General features: G+C 44.2%; 1 protein-coding gene across 2 annotated transcripts in view; it reads left to right on the plus strand.

Moving 5' to 3' along the window:
* The window catches only part of BEND5 (BEN domain containing 5), an 851,759-nt gene that overhangs the window by 827,585 nt on the left and 2,452 nt on the right, over window positions 1–21,722 (plus strand). For both annotated transcript variants that reach the window (XM_048944758.1, XM_048944759.1), the window contains exon 12: window positions 11,366–11,462. In XM_048944758.1, coding sequence (XP_048800715.1) covers window positions 11,366–11,462 — 97 coding nt within the window. The remainder of the gene's footprint in view (window positions 1–11,365; window positions 11,463–21,722) is intronic.

The following is a 21,722-nucleotide window of genomic DNA, read 5'->3' on the forward strand; positions in this document are numbered from 1 at the left end:
AAAAGGTGGAGAGGCTTTTAAAGAACAGTGTTTAAATTCAGAAAAAAAGAGCAGATGAATGTGGGGCAGGGGATTTGGGATTTAGCCCAGCTGAAGGTGGCAGCACGTACAGCCTTCAGGGAGGATCTGAATTTTCAATCACAGGCCATAATGGTAAGATAACTGTAGTGATCTTTTGAAGGTTTGTGGTTCCAAAGGGATGGATTTGTGCCCCTTACTCTTCCTCCTGGGAATGCAAAAGTAGAGATTGGTGCTACCCGTCTTGCCAAGGACTGAGAAAGATCCTGGCAGAGAAGGTGCCCCTGCTGAGATCTGAACACAGGGCATTGAGTTAGAGGCACACCCCTCTGCCCACCCCTCCATTCTTAAGCAGGATCCGTTTTGCTTGCCCTTCTCCTTATAGCTTTCTTCCTAATTCTGCCTTATGATGGGGATGCTACGGCATCTTTCCAGTGCTTCATTATCACTAGAAAGCTTCCCTCAAAATCTAATCTCAAGCTGTTTTCTTGCATATTCAGACCATCGTTTCTTGCTCCATCACCTGCAGCTGCATAGAAATTTATCCTGCTCTACAGCCTTTACCCATTTGTTGAGCCCTCTCTCTTCACTACTTTGTGGTTCAAAGGCCACACGACCTATCAGTTTATCCTCCTCAGGCTTTCTGGACTCCTGATAATCCCCAGGCAACTAAACAGAAATTCAACCAGCTTTGGGAGCAGCAGATTCTGACTCTGCTTGGTGCCACCACAGCCCTGTGCTGCATCTGGCAGGAGCCTGGGGCACAGCTGGGAGCTCAGCCATCCAGCTCTGCAGGGACTGGGGAAGGCACTGTGCATCACGGTCCACAGCTGCAGCCAACCTCCTTTGGCATTCATGGGCGTATATCCTATGGTGTTTTAATGCAAACACTGGTGAAGGAAGTGGGTCTGGCAATGGGGAGGTCTCTCCAGGCGATGCAGAGCATGGAGCCCTCCTGTGGGGTACTTGTGAATGGAATTATTTCTCGTTATTAATAGTAAAAGAGATTGGGAATGCAAGCAAGACAGTGAGAGTGCAAAATGAGATGTGGCCTCAAAATACAAGAGTTTAATAGGAAAATAAGAAGGTTACATAAGAATATTTTTATTTTATTTTACAAAAATAAAAAACGAGGGGTAAACAGCCTCTTATTCATGTTCTCTTTATCTGCTGGGACTGTCATTCAGCTCAGGCTCTCATTTTATTGCACAGGAGCTGTGCCAGTGTAAGGAGCAGCGCAGTAGACAGGTCTCACCTCTAGAAGGAGAATGTGAAGGGGAAGTGATTTTTATAACCGTAAGTGACACTCTGGAAAATGGAGAGATGTGAGGTTGCTGCTTAGGTCTCTCATAAAATCCAGGGGTTGCTGGTTATATTATGGTCAAAAGCACCTTGTTTTGAAAGCCCTTTTCACTAGCAAAAGCAATGGCTCTGAAGCTGCCCCACCAGTTAGTGCCAAATCCCCTCACAAGCACTTGTGTTGAGTTGTCCCTTCTATAAAACAAGAACCTCTCCCACACTGACTGCGTGTGTGCAATTTCAGCCACTCCAGCAAAATCAGCTGTTGTTTCAGTGAGAGGTGGTGGAGTTTGGCACAGGTTTATTCCAACTTCATTGGAGAAGTGAGGGGAAAAGACAGGCAGTGGAGAAGGGGAGAGTGCAGACCTTTCCAGCATCGTTATTTGGACACAGACGCTCTGCTGCCAGCAGTCCTTCTCTGGGGGTATGATGCAGGAAAGCAAGCCAGTTTGGGTGAGTAGCTGTTTTAGCAAGGGCTTTGTGACAGCAGTCAGAGAGTGTTATTTGTGGCAGGGACTATATATAACTATACGTGTGTGTATGTAGATTAAATATATATGTGTGTGTAGTCCCTTATCACTGCATTCCAGCTTGAGCGTAAAACACAAAGGAAAAATCAAAGGTTTTAGAAAAAGCTAAATTTATCTGGGAATGGGAATTATTATAGCAAAAGAGGAAATTAACTGGGGGGGGATGGAGATTGCAGTAATATTTTACTCCTGCCTTATGCAAGCAAAAATAGCATTAGTTTTCTCTACCTGCTAGTAACAGCCCTAATCTCTCCTGTCCTTCACCAGCACTATTTGGGAGTGACCACCTCCCAGGGACGTGTGTCTGCTGACCTGCAGAGAGCTCTGTCCCAGCTCATGTGTGTCCCTACAGAGAAAGCTCTGAAGTGGCATGGTCTTGAGTCCAAGAAAGCAAAACAAGACAAAGATGAGGTCTTGGCATGCATGGCCCATATTTCCCACCCAGATGAATTTTATTTCACGTAACTCCTCTTGTTCTCTCTTCCTATAGCGCTGTTTAAGCCCAAGCAAAGCTTCCAGAACCTCTGGCACCACTGATCCATCCCTTGAATTGGAAGCTCTCTGATACTCAGCCCATCCTCATCCTTGCAGAGAGGGTAGGCTCCCTGTCTCGGATTTGGCCAAGCAGAGTTCCCATTGTAAAATCAATCCCAAGGTCTTTTTTCATGATCTGACAGCCCTGGAAATGTGTTACTCCCAGCAGACCTTTCTGCTGCCTGCAGCCTACACCACAGTGCCTTATTCAGAATCAATACTTGCAGATGCTGGAGATAACGCAGGGGGAGAAATACATTAACATAGCAGAAGAAACAAAGATAATGATGTTTTTCTTACATTTTTTCCATCCTCCTGATATTACACAGAATAGGATTTTTTTCTTCTTCTCCCCCTAGATCTTTATGATCTTCACTTTAGCAGGGCTCCAGACTCTTGAATTATTTCCCTTTTTTTTTCTCAATAAAACCTTAAATCTTTTTCAAAAACTGCTTGTTTTAATTGAAAATTTTCAATCCATCAATTTGCCTCCTCTCTACCCTCTCACCTTCTTCCCCTCCCCCAAACAGACCCATTTGCAGTAAATAATCTGTAGCCAGACTTCCTGCTCTAAAGAAATAAATAATTCTGAATTTGCTGAATCCCGCCTGATCTCCCACCTCTAAATCACTGCACTTTGTACTGAGCTCAGCCAAAATGTTGAACACACTGAAGCACGACTATTACTTGCAGACTGCAAGTGTTTTTAAAGGTACAGCCTCTGAGGCAGTGGTCCTTTTTCCTCCCAGGACAGTCAGAGAGGAGGTGAGGCAATTTCTGAGGATAAGCTGTCTCTTCCTCACATTTTGCCCACTACAAATGCAGATATTGCCATATCCTGAAGGGATTTATAAAAAGCTGATGGAAGGCAAGAGGAATCCAGTGGGGCTTTGAGCAATTCAAACCCAGCCAGGGGAGGAACGTCCCTGAAAATCACTGTGAATCTTGAAATCACTGCAGTTCACTTTATCTTTCTCTGCTCAAAAACTTCAAAGTCAGTTCTGTGCAGGTTTCTGTCACAAAGAAATTCAATCATCATATTTCTCAATTTCTTAATTTCTCATTGTTCTTAATTCCTCTTTTTTCTTAATTTCTTCCTTTTAGAACAGCTCTTGTCAAAGCTACCATGTCCTGCCTCCGAATGCAAGCTGCACTTAAAGAGGAAAATGCAGCATGCAACAGACTACTGATGCCTAGTTATGATTTATACAATTCATGAGCTTCCAACAATTTAGAGATGAAAAACGCTTTATCCACACTTCGGTGTGTTGAAACATTCTTTCTACCATTTATCTTGAAACTGATTTTGTTTGGGTAGCGGTGAATGTTTTGCGCAAAGCTGTGAGTGGAATCTCTAATGGGGACTGTTGGACGTGAAGCGATGGTGGACCAAGAGGATCCCAAAAAAGTTCCACCCATGTTTCTCCAATGTATTTTGAAGGGTTTAATTTATATTGGAACTGCACTGATCTTGCATTTCCAACCAAACTGATAACAAAAGCATTTAACACTTAAGTTTTCTTGCTGTTTTTCCCTTCTGCTTTTGAGAACATCAATGATAGGAGATTGTGAATGCTGGATTTTCGTTTGAAAATTGCTTCCTCTCCCCTCATCCGTTTTCTGTGTATCTGTATGAGAGAATCAGCTCTGCAATTTTCATTGACTGTGTAAAGAGCTGAGGTTAGCTAATCCCCAAGGGCTCCTTCCCAGATTTGGCAAGTGACCAGAATTAAACAATACAATATCAGAAATGCTAAAATCACAAGAAGAGACTTATCCTGGAGTTTTCTAGACACTGTAACTAATGATCAACCAGACAGCAATGTGAGGCCAGTAAATACTGGCCCAAATTCATCTGGGGACAACTTGACAAGGAGCTATTATAACCAGGTTTTAAGTAAATCACTTTAAGAGTATATCAGTATATAGAGGGATGGTGATGCAGTATTTCCATGAATTCAAATGTCCTGATGCTGAAATTCACCCTTTCTGGGCTTTTCTTTTTCATCCGTGAGCTTCGTTCTGACCTCTGCCCCTCAAATAACCTCATCAGGAGTCAGGGCTGCCAAGGTATTAAATAAACCATTTTCTTTTGTCATTTTACAGCTCAGGACAAATTACAATTTACAGGAGGGCCCTTTTCTATCTCCCAGTGGTGTAGGGGACAGTGAGATGGATAAAATGTAACTTACAGGGGACAATGTGAAGATGGCATTACGATAATGGAGCAGTCAGAGACATCCCTGCAAAATGATACTCATAGTGCTGGTAAATGGCATGTGGATTCAGAGGTAAGAATAGGCAGTGGACCCATTGCATTTTCAGTGTTACTTTGAGACATCTCACACCTCCCTGTTTCTGTGCTTGCTCTGGATGCCCTGTCTGCATATCTCAAATCCTATAATGAAATTAGAGCTCCCCTTTCCTGGCCGCATGTGAAAGCAGCTCTGCAGTTCAGTCTCACATAGAGGTTTCCATCAGTAGCAAAATGTATTCAGTTAGGTGGCTCCTTTGCTGGTGCTGGTGTGTGGTAGAGGGAGAATAGACATCTCCCATGCAGCATCTCTACCTCCTACCATGAGACTCGTCCGTTCCACACCCCAGGCACTGGCTGGGATCTCCTGCTTCTGTTGAGTTCACATGAAGGGCAGATGCGACAGCTGATATTGAAATGAGTTCATGGGAAGTGCGTCACGGTCCTTGCAGCACAGTCCCTCTGGCAGAGAGAAAATGCTGCTCTCCGAGGTACGTGTTCTCCAGCCGCCCCTGTCAGAGGAGGAAGGAAAATTACAGCCCTCTGATTGCTCTGGGAGAGGAGTGTACAACTCCCATCTTCGTAATTTCTTCCACCACAATCAAGCTTTTCAGGAAAAGGGCCTGAAAGCCTGAAATAGTCAGTCAGAGCCTTTCTGCCCAGCTCCTTCCTTCATAACACACAAAAAGAATAAAAAGGAAGACTCGTCATTGCCAGTACATTTCATTTCCAAAAGCGTCTGTGCTGCCCGGACCCACCTTGAATCAGGAGCACAGGCTGCTAGGGATGGAAATACTCTTCTTATGTCTGAGAGTACCTGGGGAAAGCCCCTGTGCCATTTCCAAGGTGGCTGTGCTCAGGACACTAGTAGATTTTAAGGCTAGAGGGGATAGTTGCCATTCTTTCATCTGACCTCTGGCCACATACCAGGAAAGGATGGTCAGCAGAGCATCACAGAATCACAGAATCATTTGAGTTGGAAGGGATCCTTAAAGACTATCTAGTCCAAACCCCCTGCAGTGAAAACCTACAGCTCCATCAGGTGCTCAGAGCCCCATCCAAACTGACCTTGAATGTCTCCAAGGACAGGAATAATAAGATCCACCACCTTCTGGGTGATCTCCACAATGCCCACCACCACTCTTAGCCTCACATGGATGCTACTAGCAGCCCCATGACTATAGCAGACCCTCCCAGGAGCTGTGCCCACATGTACCCTGCAGCCTGGTGTGGTCTGTGCTTGCCTGGCACTGCTCCCAAGAAAATCGATAGGAAGAATGGGTAAGTCAAGGCTGAATGTGGTTCTGGGCAGCTTGGTCTAGTAGTTGGCAACTCTGCACATAGCAGGGGGGTTGAAACTAGATGATTATTATGGTTCTTTTCAACCCAGGCCATTCTATGATTCTATGAAGTCTTGTCCACTCCCGCACTCTCTTTTAGAAGTTTCCTCCTTTGCTAATGATTTTGAAATATGTAACCAGATACACTGGAGTATGTGAACCTGGTTTCCTGAAAAGCCTGCCTTGAGCAAGGATGTAGCATCAGCAGCCAGGTTTGCATTGTGATCAGTGATTCTGAAAAGCCACAGATGAGTCCCCCTCCCCAAGTCTCCGAATTGCCCCAATTGCTCTTTATCTGAAGTACCCCCCCATACACAATTAGACATGTCATTGGCAGCCTCTCTTATTTGTCAGACTGTTGTGTCAGCCCTGTGAAACAAAACAAGTGACTGTGGCAAAAACAGCTCTGCTGAAATAGAGGACTGTTTCTGATCAGGCAGGGTGTGATATAGCACTGTGCTTTAAAGCCGTGTAATGCCATTTTCCATTAGAGCTCTTGTTCAAGTCAGGAAGGGGTTTGATCCATTGATGGAAGCTGTTATAAAGAGATGAGAAAACCTCGTCCATATTTCTCTTGAGATTGTACAAAGCTGACAGTATGCTCACTGACCACAGTCATCTGGGACTCTCCCACACAAAATATCCCTCTTTTCATAAATAACAGGATTGTTGAGTGGTGGACAGAGATTTGCTGCAGAATTCAGTTTTGTCAAACAAAGAGCTTCTTCTGGTTCTTAATTTGAGCTATTAAAAAGATTCATCCTTCTTTCTCCTTGTGAATCCTTCGCTCTTTCTCCCTTCCCTATTTTTCCTTCTTCAATCTGTCTTTAAGATAACTTAGAGCTGTTTTTTGGAAACAAAAGACTTGCGTGGGTCTGATAAGTGATGCGTCTGAATTGGAAGGTCACGATTTTAAATCCTGCTTAGGAGTAAACTTGGACGAATTCCATAAACTAATAACCCAGTGTGGTGTTTTAAATTGATGGAGGTGCTATCCTCTAGATGAGACATAAAAACAGAGATCCAATCTGCTTGGCAGGGACCCCGCAGGACTTATCAAAGATGAGTGGGGGCTGCTAACTGTTTTGCCCTTGTCAAATCCTCGCCACCACCACTGCTTCTCTTCCTGTTCCAAAGCGATGACACTGGACCTTATGAAAATGAGACGACGAACTTGAAGGAGCCATCCTTTCCCTAATTATTTAAAGCAGTTTGCAGTGTCTGGCAAGAGGGGGAAGGAGAGATAATCTACTCACTTCAAAGTGGAATGACCCTGAATTTCAAAAAGCAAAACAAAAGCAGGCGAATGGTGCCACCATGCTCTGCAGCAGCAATATTATTAAATGATCAGCGAGCTATTAAAGCAGCAACATTTAGTACCTCCCCTAATGACTTGTACTACTAACTGGTTTCCAAATTGAGATTCTTATTGCCTTCACACACAGACAGAATAAGGCTGTGTGCATGTTTCTGGAGGCTCCAGCTGAAGCAGACTGTTCACAATAGGATCAGTGAATCTTCTCTGCTGAAAACTAGTAATGACTTTTGAGATCCACACTCCTCCTCTGTCCTGTTTTCATGCCAGGGCCAGAAGCTTTGGGGGGAGAGGCATGGTGGAGATCAGAAGTGTGGGGGATTTTGCAGAGAGCTCTGCCTGATTCTTGTCTTATCTGAACTTCCTAACATCTGCGAAATTTGGCAGAGTTGTGCACAAACAGACTGCTCGGAAATCTCCCCAAAACCACTGATGCCAGTCAAAGAGCAAATATTGCGGGAACAGCATTTTCAGAAGGAAACTTGGGGATGCTGGTTTCCACTTCCAGGTAGGAATACAGAGCATGCAGAACAAATTGATGAAGGAGGAAGGGAGAGGAGAGAAAATCCTGGCAGGCAGTAGAGACAGGCATTCACGCAGCTGCTTCCATTGTGGCTCTCCCAGGTGGGTTTCTGCTGTCCCATGGGAGTTCTTGTGATGGGAATAGCTGGGCAGTCGACTGCAGGTGTGGTTGAAGTTGGGCAGAGAGTTCTTGTGGGCAAAAGCACAGCATGTGTGATTAGCAGAAGGAAAGATGATTACAAAACAAACCACCGCACTACTCAGAAAAGGTGAGTTCTGGCTGTAGCTGCAGTTATTTTTGTGTCTGTGGTATTTAGTGAAACAAAATGGAGTCTGGGTCTTCTGTGCACCCAAAATAAATGCAAATGTCATTGCTATGATTTGTTTCTCTCTATCAGTTCTGCACACTCATGCCACCTGCACTTCTGAGTGAGTCAGGCCATTTCTCACCCAGGCTAGGCAGGCACAAGCAGAGACTGTTAATGCTTTTTTATGTATCAGGTACCTGCTTTCCGTGACAGAAACTACTCATCCTTTGTGGAGGTGGCTGGCAAAGCAGTGGCAGTGGGATGGTATGAGAAGCCAATATTAGAACATGCACGTTTTTTTTTATCCTTTGCTGCCTTGAATCTTACTCCAGACTACAAGCTGTTTCCATTTTGTGACTTTTCAGTGGTTGGATGTGGTGGCACAGAATTGCATGATCAGTTTTGTCAAAGTGTCCATCTACTTTCTGTGTCTATGCTTGGCAAACTGCCTTTACCTTCTCTGTAAACTTAACAAACAGGAGGTCTGTATGGTCTGCAATACGTGGTATGAACTATAGGAAATGGGGATGGATGGGCCTCAGGGGACCTTCTATATTTCTTTTCCCAACTTCATGCAAAACCAGCTAGAGCTACATTGTTCTTACCTGCCATAGGTTTAACCTGTTCTTGAAGTCCTCTGCACTGGAATTTTCCAGCTGTGATTAGGTGAAGTGGTTACCAGTCCTTATTGATAGAAAACATTTTCCAAGAGGTAAAGTTCACCTGTAGAACAAAATTCCTCCAAATCGGGAGTAAAGCAGAGCTGTAAGGCACCATGGAGGAGCTCACGTAGCCACTTCCTCAGCTGCATCCACTCTCATTTTAGGGCTTCCTTTCCAGGTGCAGTGTGTCAGGTATTGCCCACCATGTGAGCACACGTGTTGTAAAGAGACAAAGAAAAAGCAGCAGGGCCAGCTCTGGCGGATCAGCCTTCTGAGAGTGGCACTGACAAAATGTCCTAGAGACTTTACTGAGTCCAATTACCACTTTGCGTCTTTAAAGTGCTGAGTAAATGAAAGAAACTACAAGATCAAGCTATGTTAGTCTTCTCAATCCCTTAAATGCTTGACAGTCTTCTCCCCTTCTTTCTCATTTTCTCAGAAGACTTTGAACTCTTAACCTTTGCTGCTGCTTTGAGTTCTCAGCTGCAGAAACCAAACTACCCACAGCCATCCCCAAATTCCAGTAACAATCACAAAATGCTTTCAAAGAAACTGTGCCCTTCCTGGAATTGCTGAACTTTAAGCTGCCTCCAACTTTCTGAACTTTTGAGCTCGTATGGTTATCCTCATCCATTGGTGCCAGCAAGCTGCAGGGAAGCTCACCAGGTATTGCCACAGCTGATGTCCCCATCCAACCGCTACTCTGTCCATGCAGACAGCAGCCATGAACATCAGCTGCTTGGGCTGTGCTGTACCATTGGACAGAACAACTGTAGAATCATAGACTTGTTTGAGCTGGAAAGGACTGTTAAAGGCTGTCTAGTCCAACTCCCCTGCACTAAACAGGGACACCTACAGCTCGATCTCATCCTCAAAGCCCTGTCCAGCCTGATCTTGAATGTCTCCAGGGATGGGGCATCTACCACCTCTCTGGGGAACCAATAACATAGGTGCCTACAGTGTGCATCGTATTAGAATGGCAATTAGTGTGCCTGGAATAGATCCCTATAATCATCCCCAGGCACTGGAATGGAAACTAGAGTAGTGGAACCAGATAATGGGGGGAGAAAATTAGCGTCAGGAGTCATCCTCAGCCACTTGATCAGGGCTTACTAGCAATGCCAGCAGAGCTGGTGGCTGGCTGATAGTTTTTGGTTGAAGAACTAGAGCTAGAGACTGAGTCATGTCAGTTTGACCTCTCTTTTAAATAAATAAGTAAATGATAAACAGCTCACAGCGATGCCTGAACCTGATGTCTCATGCTCACTTGTTTTGATGTGTCTAATGTAAGTGGGCGGGTACTAAAAGCTTCATTTAGAAGCAAGTGTCTTCACAGCCGCTGCTGGAAACCCCTGGGATGCTGCACTTCTGGAATTTTCCTCTAATGGAAACATCAGCAGATAACTATTGGTGTAACGGAATGTGAACACATGCACACAAAACAACCCAGAAATGGTTTCTTTTCCTAGACTGCTGGATGTCAGATGCAGAAGTATGTTTAGTTCCCCAGGTTGCATGTCCACTTCAGCTTCTGCATTAACACCCCTGAAATCCTGAAATGGCTGCTGTGATGACCAACTGGGGCAGCAATCTTGAAAATCACATGGTTATTGCAGTGTGTGTAGGCATTGGGTCAAAATAAGCAATTAAAAGAGTCCTCGGCTATGCAGCTATGGATAATGGCATCCATTGCATTTCTTCCAGATGAACATCATCATGCAGAGGATAAGCAGGGACCACTCTATAACAGGCAGGTCTAGTGCTGATGTTTCATATAGGGAGGAGGTTCACCCAATGAATATATGATCTTGGATATTATTTTTTTATGCAGTCGTGGGTTATTCAGCTTATTTTTAGGCAACAGAGTCTTCAGGAGGTTCAGACACCCTCAAAGTCTCTTCAGCAGCTCATCTGTATAGTGTTGGGTTCAGGGTTAGCCAAAACAGAAATCGTGGCCAGCGAGGGGAGAGGAGCCCCAGTGTTGTTGCTGACCTCCTGAAGGTAATGCACAGCTCTCCAAGACATTCTTCTAGATCAGTGCTAAACAACCATTTTAGCTTCTGAGTACAACACAACTAGAGAACTGTAGATTCTTCTAGGACAGTGTGGGAGCTCCATGCTAAAGGTGAAGGGCTACAGCTCTGATCCAGCGTTAAATTTTTATACTGGTACATGTCTAGTTTGTACCATGACATTGTTGACCTTGTCTCCTGGAGACAAGTACAGAAATGTCAGAAATAGGTATTTATTTTCCCTGAGCGTGAGAATTGGAAGGCTGCTTGGTCTAGTCTGTTACTTCATGAACACCACGGGGATCTGCAGCCAAGTGTAAAGGGGAAGAGAGACTGTTTCCTCTTGTCTGTAGTTTTATATAGCATCTACCTGTGAAAAGAAGAAGAAAACAAGATGACCCTTGCTTTGTCTGCTTATGTAAGTCATTTTGCCTGAGGTCTAAAGACTGTGGGATGGCTAATGTAAACTTGCTCGTGCGTCAAATAGCAGTAATTTACCTCTGGACTATGTGGTTTTATTATTAATATCCTTAATTATTTCCAAAAATACTCCTTAATTAAAAACCTACAGATATGAAGCTTGGAAGGAATGTGGCCAGGACATTCTTGGACTATTACAGGCTGAACTCCTTGGTGGAAAGACCACTGGCAGCAACTCCTAAAATTCGGTAGGTCAGAAAGCATTTTCTTTTGCTTTAGTGGGGCTGCTTCTTTCATGCCTTTCATGACTAAACTTCAGTGCTCCTTCATTATGGCTTTATAATAAGCATGCCAGTCTAACTGTGCTTATTCTATTAAAATTCCATTCGGAAATAAAGCATTTATGATCAGGAAAGATACCTGGTTTATGCCTGAAAAAAATATTCAGGGGATTTGGGAGATATCAATATCTTTCCTGAATTCTGTCTGCTGTACACCAATCTCACACCAGTATCTTTAATGGACTTACCCTTCGTTTATCTCCCAAGAGTGAGAGGAGAATCAGACTCTCTTTATTTTGAAAAGTTTTAGTTCTGGAAGGAAAAACTTTTTCAGTGCCTCAGGAGGTTATTGGCAAGCCTGTGCTGAAGGCAGTATTCTTCATTTCACTTTGGACCTGTGCTGACAGCTGGATGGCAGGCTTCTCCTACAGCTAGGACCAGGTTTCCCCCTCACTGTGAATCCCTAATCCAGCTTTACAGCCAGTGTAGGCTGTTTGTCTCAAAGTGTCTCTGTTTTTGGACATGAAGTAAGGCCACTAGAGAGGAAGGCACACAGGTATGAAGAGAGGGTTTAAATGCCCAAGCTCTATTCTCTGCAGTGCTGCTGGCCCTCTGCATGGTGTTGGACCACTGATGTCCTTTCAGTGTCTTACCTTGCATGAGCAGCAGTGGCTATACTACGGAAGTGCTGATTGAGAATTGCCATTATTTGAACAGACAAAGCTGGGTAATAATGTGAAGAGAGAAGCTGACCAGGAACCAGAACTCCTGTTGCGTGGGAAACACCGTGTTCAGAATTTTTTTCTGTTCAGAGGATGGAGCATTTTTGCCTCCAAACTCAAAATTTCCAATTAAGTGCATTTAGATCAATTGGAAAGTTTGGAATTGTTTGTTTTAATACCACAGCCAAGCATAATTTATATTTACAATGGAAAATCCAGTTCCAAACGATACTGTTCCTGTCCAGCAAGGACTGCAGATGACCCTTGAATATCACTCCCTTCTTTTCCCCTCTTTTTCCCCTTAAAAAAGTACCTGTGAGAATAGTTTCTTGTTTACAAAGAAACACTTTCCTACTGAAGACTTTCCACTGATGCGTAAGATGGATGCTACAATTATCAGCCCAGGCCATAGAGCAATTGCTGGAATACACTTCAGCAGACTTTAAAAATCCTTTTGGTGCAGCCATTCTGGCAGTTCCTTATGCATACAGTCTGAGCCAGCCTGACTGCATTAGGTGTTTAAAGGCCCTACTTTGGGTCCATCTTCCATTCTGTATTCGTGATCTCGACACAACAGTTTAGGCTGGCTCAAGGAGGATTGTCAGCGCTGCAGCTCTGAATGCTCTTATCTGCAGAGACCTGCAGGGTTAGCAGAGAAAAGCATCCAGCATCTTCCTTTCCTCTGGAAATTGAATGTATCATTTCTTTCAGATTCCCAGGGGCCGCAACCTCCAAGGCTAAAAACCCACAGCTATTACTGAACCTAATTACCACCTGACAGCAAAGTGCTTTTCCGTAGCATCATTCAGTTACCTCATCAAAAAGAATGTTTGTTTGCCTTCTTCGTTTTAAATTAAAGAACCACTTACAGTGGTAACTGAAGCATTTTAATCTCATCAAATATCCATGTCCATCTCTATAGAGACAGCCATGCCAGCAGGGAAAGATACACATCTGTAATCGACTTGAACAGAGCAGATTTCTCTTCTCCCCCCACCAGAATCTAATGGGGTGAGGGATCTTTTGTCTGGGGGGTTCTACCTCACGTTAAAATCCTAAATACTGTAAATGTTCTGCCTAAAGCCAACAGATGTTTTAGGAATAGATTTTGAAAATTCATGTTGTTAATTTCCTGATAGCTTTCAAATGCTGGTCTTCCTTGTAAGTAAACAAATGCCTTCTATTTGTCTCGTGGGTCTTTGTCACCTGACATTTGATCAGAGCCTGTGTATATTATTAAAAGTACATGAACAAAATGAAATCTTCTTTGAAGCTGTCATGTTAACTGCAAACCTGTGCACAAGAAAACCTTGCAAACTGCTGGGCAGGAGGAGGAAGATAGCTGTGGTTTTAAATCTGCCTTGGCTGGGCAGTGGCATTAGGAGAGGACTAGAATATATAAAATGGTACTAAATATCTCTATAATCAGGACTAATTATATGGTAAGGTTATTAGCTTGATGACTGGACATGTTGTGACCATAGTATATGAAAATATATTAAAACATTACCAGATTCCACATACTCATTGAAAGAAAGCTGCAGAGTTAATAAACGTGTAAGAGACAACTAATTGGCTGCTTTGTCCTAGTCTATTGCAGGCAGAATGATTTCTGTTTGAGGAAATTAATGCAGCCAAATGTGTTATAAGGATAGCCCTGGAAATAACAGCAACCTGAATCACTTCCAGAGTACCTCTTGACTGAAGGACCTTAAAGAAGGAAATGTTTACTTTCTTATCACCGTGGTGTACAGAAGGAAACTGAGGCACAGAAAGGAAGGGATGGTCCTGAAAATTGGTTCAAGTATTTGCTAGTGCCCAGATTCAGGCCCCTTTAGCCCTGATGACAGCTATACTAAAGAATAGACAATGCAGGCAGTTCAGTGAGAACTGAATTAGGATCATCTGGTGCAAGAGACAAGAACTGCAGCTCTGGTTACAAGGCAAGAACTGACTGTGGGGCCAAGCACTTGTAAAGCTTATTCCAGGATGGAAAGAGGGATAGCTGTATCTTTATAAGGTGTTTATGTGCATGTAAGTGAATCCAACTTGTTGGATCTACAGTTGGACCTGTGGTATCCCCAGTGTATCCCACAGTCCTACTCTTGCAAGGACCCTGTGATCCTAAATGAACACTTAGTTCAGAAAGATAATGTCCACTGTTACCAGCAAACTAAGCAATTATTTTCCTGAAGGTGATCTGTCTGCAGCAAGATAGGAAAGCATCAGTGGCTCAGCTGGGGAGGGCAGGAAGATTAGAATATTTTCATATGTGAGCTAATGAATTAAAAGCCTTGCTGAAAATGCTGGACACTTTCTGGAGTGATAAACCGATAGGCCCATAGATTTCTAAGAGTGAGACCTGTATGCTGCCTACAGAAGCTGCTGGAGAACAGAGTACTGCCACTTCAGTGTGCTTCAGAAAGGCTCAGGAAAGTCCACCAGCACACAAAGACATCTCTTCAAGGCCAAGTTAAGTGGGGACAGAGCAGGAGAGCACAGCTGTTTGGTTGGCAATGGAAGTTCATACCCTTCCTCTCCTCTTCTTGCAGTGCTGTTTTATGCTGCTCAGCGGCCAACAAATTCTGCTCCTGCTGCACTCACTGGGAAGAATTTGAGTGGGATTCCCTGTGATGCTGTCAGAGACACAAGCAGCTCTTTCTCTTGCTGTGTCTCTGTCCTGAGCACACTTCTCTACTTGTACCAAAGTAAGTGTTAGCACTGGTTGTGTTGAGAGCAAAAAATTGCCTCCACTGAAATCTTTGGTATAAAAGGCAAAATTTTTGTAGGTGATGAAGAAAAAGCAGAGTGCATCTGTTAAAAAAAAAAAAAAGAAAACAGAAACCTTGCCATGCAAAAATTTGCAAATGCAAGTCACCTTGTGCTGCCTTAGGCCTTTGCCCACGCCAACATTGCTCTGTTCTTTCCCTCCTGGCTCATTGACTGTGCAGCAGAGCTGTGCTTCAGCACAGCAGCGTCAGCAAAGTTGCTATTGCCTCTCAAACTGCTGACTCGTTTTTCTGAGAGCTGCTGGTCCCATGTTTCTGGTTCTCTGTGTTCACTGAGGTCCAAATTATGGAAATGCTGAGTGCTTTTGGCTCTGACAAAGGTTAGAGGAGCTGGACTTCGAACAGACACCTCGTAAATACCCTGAAAAATCCCAGCTGACCAGCAGAATATCTCTGTACCAGGTAAAACTCAGGCCCTCTGCTCATTGGGATGTAGAAAAAGAAATCCATTCCTATGTGGGAAGCTCTCTGTTGACGTACCGATACTCATGAAATCCAGGAGAAGAGGAATAGCTCTGTCTAAGAGCAGGGAACTTGATGGCATGCAGCAAGTAATGCCTGGAGTTACACACTGAACAAAAAAAGAGACAAGAAAATATTGACTGACCCATTTTTAATTGCTTGTTCGTTTGTTTGTTGTGCCCTGAATGAAACAGAAGTCTTGTTGAAGAAAAAGTAGGCTGTGATGAGGTAATTAAAGACTGCATCAGAAGGCATATCTGCCAGGAGGCTGAATTAAAATTGCTCTGACAGCCTTTATTCTGGTAATTCCTCCTCTTGCTGCTTGACTTTGCAGCCTTAATGATGATGTATAAGTTCACAGCTGTGTATCCAACCAGATGGATTGGCCCACAGGACTGCCCCGTCATCCTCAGGTGATGGCAACCATCGTCTGCATCACAATGGGTGGAGATGGAGAATGTCTTTTCCTGTATGGGCACAGTCTGCTAAAGAGACACTTCTGCCAGGACAACTCAGTCATTCAAATGCTGAGCCCCCTCTGACACTAAAGAGATGTTCAGTGGTTGTGTGGGCCTCCAGGCTCTGACTGATGCCATCCTGGGGATTTGCTGCTTTCTGGCACATGTGCGGGAGTCCTTCTGTCCCATGGGATCTGGATGTTCTTCCCATCCACTCATGCTGTCTTTCAGAAAAAACTTTTAAGATCTGCCTTCAGGATTTTTGAGGTTTTACCTGCATCTGTCGGCGCTTTCTTTGACCTGGCCATGTCTGAAATGAGAGCTGGGAGTGAAGCCACCTGTCTGCTTTACGTAGATGGCTGCTTCTTGTCATTCTCTTGGGGCCCTGTTTGCTGTCACCGCAGCTCACTTCCCCCAATCTTAAAATGCTGTCTTGTCATCTTTTCCCCCCACCATTTTTCAGTGGGAGAGTAGTCTTTAGGGAAAAACAAAAAAAGAAAAGAAAAAAAAAAGTGTATGTCCTAGCAAGAATTATGAATTTTGTCAGGGCAACAGTGCCCTAGATGATATGTGATCTGAAGTACTCCTAAACACTAGGAGGTCCGGCCATTTCCCTTACCCACACAGGATGCACACAGGCTTCTCATCTCCCTGGGCTACTCATATCACCCCACTTCAGTCTCAGGGTACTGGCAATGGCTCTTGAATGGTGCTGATACAGCCCCTTCCTCCAGAGTTGCTCCAGAGGAAGATCAGCAAAACTACTTACTTACCATTTGTAGAGAAAGGAGGAAACAAAGAAAGAAAAAAGAGAATCAGCTGCAGAACCCTTCATCACCAGCCTGGCTAAGAGAGAGGACTGCAGCCTGTCTTGGGCATCTTGCTGGACCTGGCCAATGGGTGCCCCACAGCCGTGTCACTTTTGTAACGACAGGTTGCACCAGTCTGAATTTAAGAATCTTCCCTGTGCCCCTGGAAGGGCTGTTTGGGGCTGTAGTGATACGCAATCCTACCAGCTAGGACAGAAATGCTTTGGAAGCCTGCAGGACATCTTACCACTTCCCTTCCTGTTCCTGCAGTGCAAAGCTCATGTGAGTGTCTAAATAAAGCCCCGCTTTATCCTCCCACATTGGCCAGTGCACCTTTAAAAGGAAATAAAAATAAAAACCTGCTAAGGAGTCAAACAACTTCAATCTGATTTCCAGGTTTGTAAATGGGAGCACTACTATGGCGTAAAGGAAAATGATATGTTTTGCCTCAAAAAATAATTTCTATTTTTTCCCCCTTCTCAACTGGTAATTATAATGTCAGCTCACTCCCACACATGTCTACGTGTTTTATGCAACTCTTGATACTTGTAGCTGTCATTAAGGAAAGCTTTCCAGGTTTTAAACTGTGACACATTTGAGTGGGTTCAATGAAGAGGATCCCTTTGCAGGGTTTGGGGAGATTTGCAGCGCTCACCAAAACACCCCACTACAACAATTGCCTCCTCAAGCACTTGGGGGCCAGTGTTGGCTAGAAGGATTTCAGCCTGGATTTAGGCATGCACTCTAAAGCACGTGCAAACAGTCAAATACACCTCAGCACTGGTCCTGCTTTCAGAAATCCCCATGTAAAGAATGTGTAAAAACACACTACTTCAAGACTGGTCCAGGGAGCCAGCATGCCTGTACAGCAGGGGAAAGTAATCTGCATTACTGTAGGAAGTAGGCTGGGTCCATGTTAACAATCCCTTTCAAAATGAAGGTGCTGTCAGATGGTTTAATTTAATTTACTCTACCTTAATTTACTTTTGGAAATGAGCTAAATGAATGAATTGAATTATGGCTACTTTAACTCTGAAGGAGCATATCCACATAGGAGCTTACTGTGGTTTGACTAATCACCTTCACGGTTTACACCCTAAATGTATTTGGATTAGCTCTCTTGGGCATCCTCATGTAGATACCCCTGGAGACGCCCACCTGCTTTTCCCTTCCTTCTCCAGGCTTGCTGCTCTGAAGAAGCTGGGGCTCAGTAAGCAGATTTAAATCATCTGTGTTTTTTCCAGCTTCACCCCTGTGTGGACTCTCCTCCTATTTCTAAGGAGGAGGATAGAGCACACCACTGTGAAAGCATAGAGAGTTGCTATGTATTGAATGAGCTCACTTGGTTAATGTCTGGTGTATATAGCATGTTAATCCTGACATCGTATTTCTAATTTGAACAAACTCAAGACACAAAGAGACAATCATTTTTTGCTAGCAATATATTATTCTCCTGCTGCTTCTCTTTAGAAAATAGGAGGACAGAGGACAAGACAAAACCTTCAGTGGCAAAGGGAGAGCCATCTGCAAAGTCTCCTGAGAGGGACTTTGCAGCTGTAATATGGTGCCTTGGCACCACTGGACTGATTCCTGCATTCAGAAAGGTATAGCCTCACGGTAAGGACTTGATGAGATCTCCAGGTAGTTCTGATATTATTCTTCATTCACTGAGATAGTGGGATTTGCAAGGCCCAGAAATCATAATCTGCTGTAAAAGGTGTAGGTGAGTGGTCACCTACGTACATGAGTTTGTGCTTGCTTTCTGGAAATGGACACTGGTGACCACATACAAAAAAAAAATAAAAATAAAAATAAAATAAAAATTCAAGCCTTTGGTAATGGCTAAGGATTTCTGACCTTTGCTCTAACACTGTACATTTGTTTTTATAGCTTCTAATTGCCTTGCTTTGCAGCACGAACGTTATCTAACTGCCAGGGCACTGACCGTCATTATCTGCTGGGTCATTTAATTTGTGTTTTTTTACATTTGAAACTTGTCAGACATTCTCAGAAAATACTGTGCTCCCCTTGCAGTGTCAAATGTGGGCCTGGCTAATTGTGGATCCCTGAGAGTGAAGCATTTGAAGTAATCAGGCGTTGATTGTTTGGCTGCAATGGCGGCCCATCTGCAATGGAAACACACCTCCTTTGAATGGAGGGGAGAGTGTAAAAATTAGATCAGCAGACACACGACAGCAACCAGATTTCATGGTTTCAGGGATCAGAGGTTAGTCATTTTTCAGCCTTGATGATTCATTTTCAATCCTACTCACGTGGCTTTAATAACCTTATTTTCTCCTCCCTTTGCAGTTTAAATACAGAATTCTCTTCTGTGCTTTGGCCCTCTCAGTATGCCAGCTGCAAAGTCACTAACATCTATCACTCCCCACCTCAACGTGCTTCACCAATTGGAAACAAATGTCAAGAAAAGCATGTGTGAAAGAGCCCCAAATGCCACAAGAGCACACCTGTGCTTACAGGCTGTGAGCTCACCTGCGCTGCTTTAGGACAGTGGTGTGTAAACCACAGCTCATCTAAAACATCAGCCTGGTCTGGAGGTCTGATAATTCATTTTGAGATCCTTAAGATTTCCTAACAATTAAAAATACCAGTGAAATTGTTTTAGAGGTGAACATGTGCAGTACATTTGTTGTAGATGTATACAGGGCTTGAATTGCTAACTATGGGCCGAGCTAAAGCAAGCAATGTCTCCATTTTGTAGAACATGAAAAAAAGCCTCTCTGGAAGCACCAAGATGCCAGACCTCCATGTGAGCTATGCTCCTCCTGTATTTAGAAAGAAGCAATTTTGCTGTTGAAATCAGAGGTTGGCATTTTTTCCCATGGGTTCCGTAACTCAAAATTATGTTGAGATCACGCATGTACTGAAGGTTTTTTTTTTAGCACCAAAGGTGAATGTATTCAGATTATTCAAGTGGTGATTTTTTGGATGTACAATTAGTTGACTGAGAGATGCGGTATAAATTTGGTATTGTAATTGCTATGCCTCTGAGATTTGCAAACAGTTTGCATGGCTGCAAGATTAACTGTTGTATGTGCGATGAGCACGCAGCAGGGCTGTGATTTGATCACAACTGTCTATCAATAGGCTGTATGGCCACAAATCACTTTCTCGCAAGAATCTGGTGTGAACTGAGTGCTTGATATTTGTGGTTCTTCAGCTCAACTTGTGCTTGGATAGCTGCTAAAAAAGGGCAGTGAATAAAAATCCCACTGTAAGTGCTGTTGGTTAACCCGAGTTTGCTTTTCAGGTGTTATGCAGATGCAAAAATCCTCTTTGCATGTTTCTTATGTTGCTTTCTTCTCCTGCAAAGAGCAGACAGCCCAGTTTGCCTTTCTGGGAAGGAGGTTGCCTCTGCTGGGGTAAGCCTTGCCTGTTCAGTGCTGGGCATGGGCAGGCTGTCAGCAGTAACAGGGGCAGCCCAAGGGCAGGGATGTCTTGACTGACATGCCTCCCTATGTTTTGTGTGATTCTCTGTTTGGTCCACAGCTGCTGCTGTGTTTGGGTCTCCAGCATTGTCTAGGAACTTGTCAATGTAATTATACACAGAACCAGAGAAAGCACTTGTTCTCACTTCTGTGTGCCTCTCAGGTCTCCCTCACAGGGTCCTAATTTATTTATTTTTGTCTCTGTGTTTTTCTCTTCAAAATTCATAGGTTGGTTGAACTGTAGAGATGCAGTAGATGCTGAAATGGTGGCAGTTGTGATGGCAATGGGGAGGGGAGAGCTGAGGCAGTGAAGCTCCCTCAGCCAGGAGTTGGACTCAATAGGTCTTATGGATTCCTACCAACTCAGGATGTTCTGTGATTCCATGACTCTGTCATGGTGTCCTAAGGCAAAGATTCCTGCTCCAGCACAGCACCAGCACAGCGGGGTACATGGCTGTAGGACCTGTGGACCTTCACGTTCAGCCTCCCATCATAGCTATATCTCAGGGTACAAAGATGTGAGGATTGGTTCCTAGGTTTGGCTCTGCCCAGCAGCTAGATGAGCAGACAGACAGGCTGAGGCTGTTTGTGCCTGTCATGCTGTGACACACAACTGTCAGGAGCCTGAGGGTGGTGGAAGTGGTGGGCTGTGAATTGGGAGGGTTTAATTAAGGCCTTTAAGCAAAGAGGCTGTGTAAGTAAACAGAACAGAAATGTTAAAAAAAAATTAACAGATAATAAAGGCTAGAGATTTACTTTTCCTTAAAGCAGCAAACATCCAGAATGCACACTGTAAACACACACCCGGCAGCACTTTGCCTGGGAAGCACACAGTGAGAGCAGAACCACATGAAGCAGCTCTGCTATACAGGACAGGCTGTGGGAAGCTACAAGGCTGGTGCAGCCATGCCAGGCTGTGATGAGCTCACATCTCTGAAAGAGGGCTTTATATTTCTCCTCATCAGAGATCAGCAATTGAACCCCAACTGCTTTGCGAGGTCTGCAGCCCAAAGGGTGCTGAAAGGGTCAGGCCACAAACAACAGTGACAAGTAAAGTTTTACATTATAATTAAATATTTGGAGTTAATGGAAGTGCTGGAATCACTGGCATCACATGCCACGTGATGGGTGCTCCCCAGCCACATGGGCAGAGTTTGGCCATGGCTGTGAGCCTTCTTCATAGCAGGGGCAATGAAGAGGTGAGCAGACCTGGGAACCAGCTGTCCTGGAAGCAGTATCTACCCCAGAAGGAAATATTCACTGTGACATGATTGCTGATAATGGGGAGAAATGATGTGAAATGTTTCAGAAGTGTGGTGAGGAGAAAACAGTGCATTGGCCTGAAGGGAAACAGGGCTTTCTCTTGGAGAGTTCAGAGATAGTGCAGAGTGCCTTCTGGAAGGACTAACCCTTCTCTGACCAGAGGAGCAGGGCACCAGCTCTAATTTCTCTTAACCATCTCTAATTTCTCTTGAGCAGCCAAAGCCTCCCTTGCAGATGCTTCCCTGTGAGACTGCACGTGCATCTCCTCAGAGCTC

The sequence above is a fragment of the Lagopus muta genome, chromosome 5 (assembly GCF_023343835.1).
Source record: "Lagopus muta isolate bLagMut1 chromosome 5, bLagMut1 primary, whole genome shotgun sequence".
Classification (NCBI taxonomy): domain Eukaryota; kingdom Metazoa; phylum Chordata; class Aves; order Galliformes; family Phasianidae; genus Lagopus; species Lagopus muta.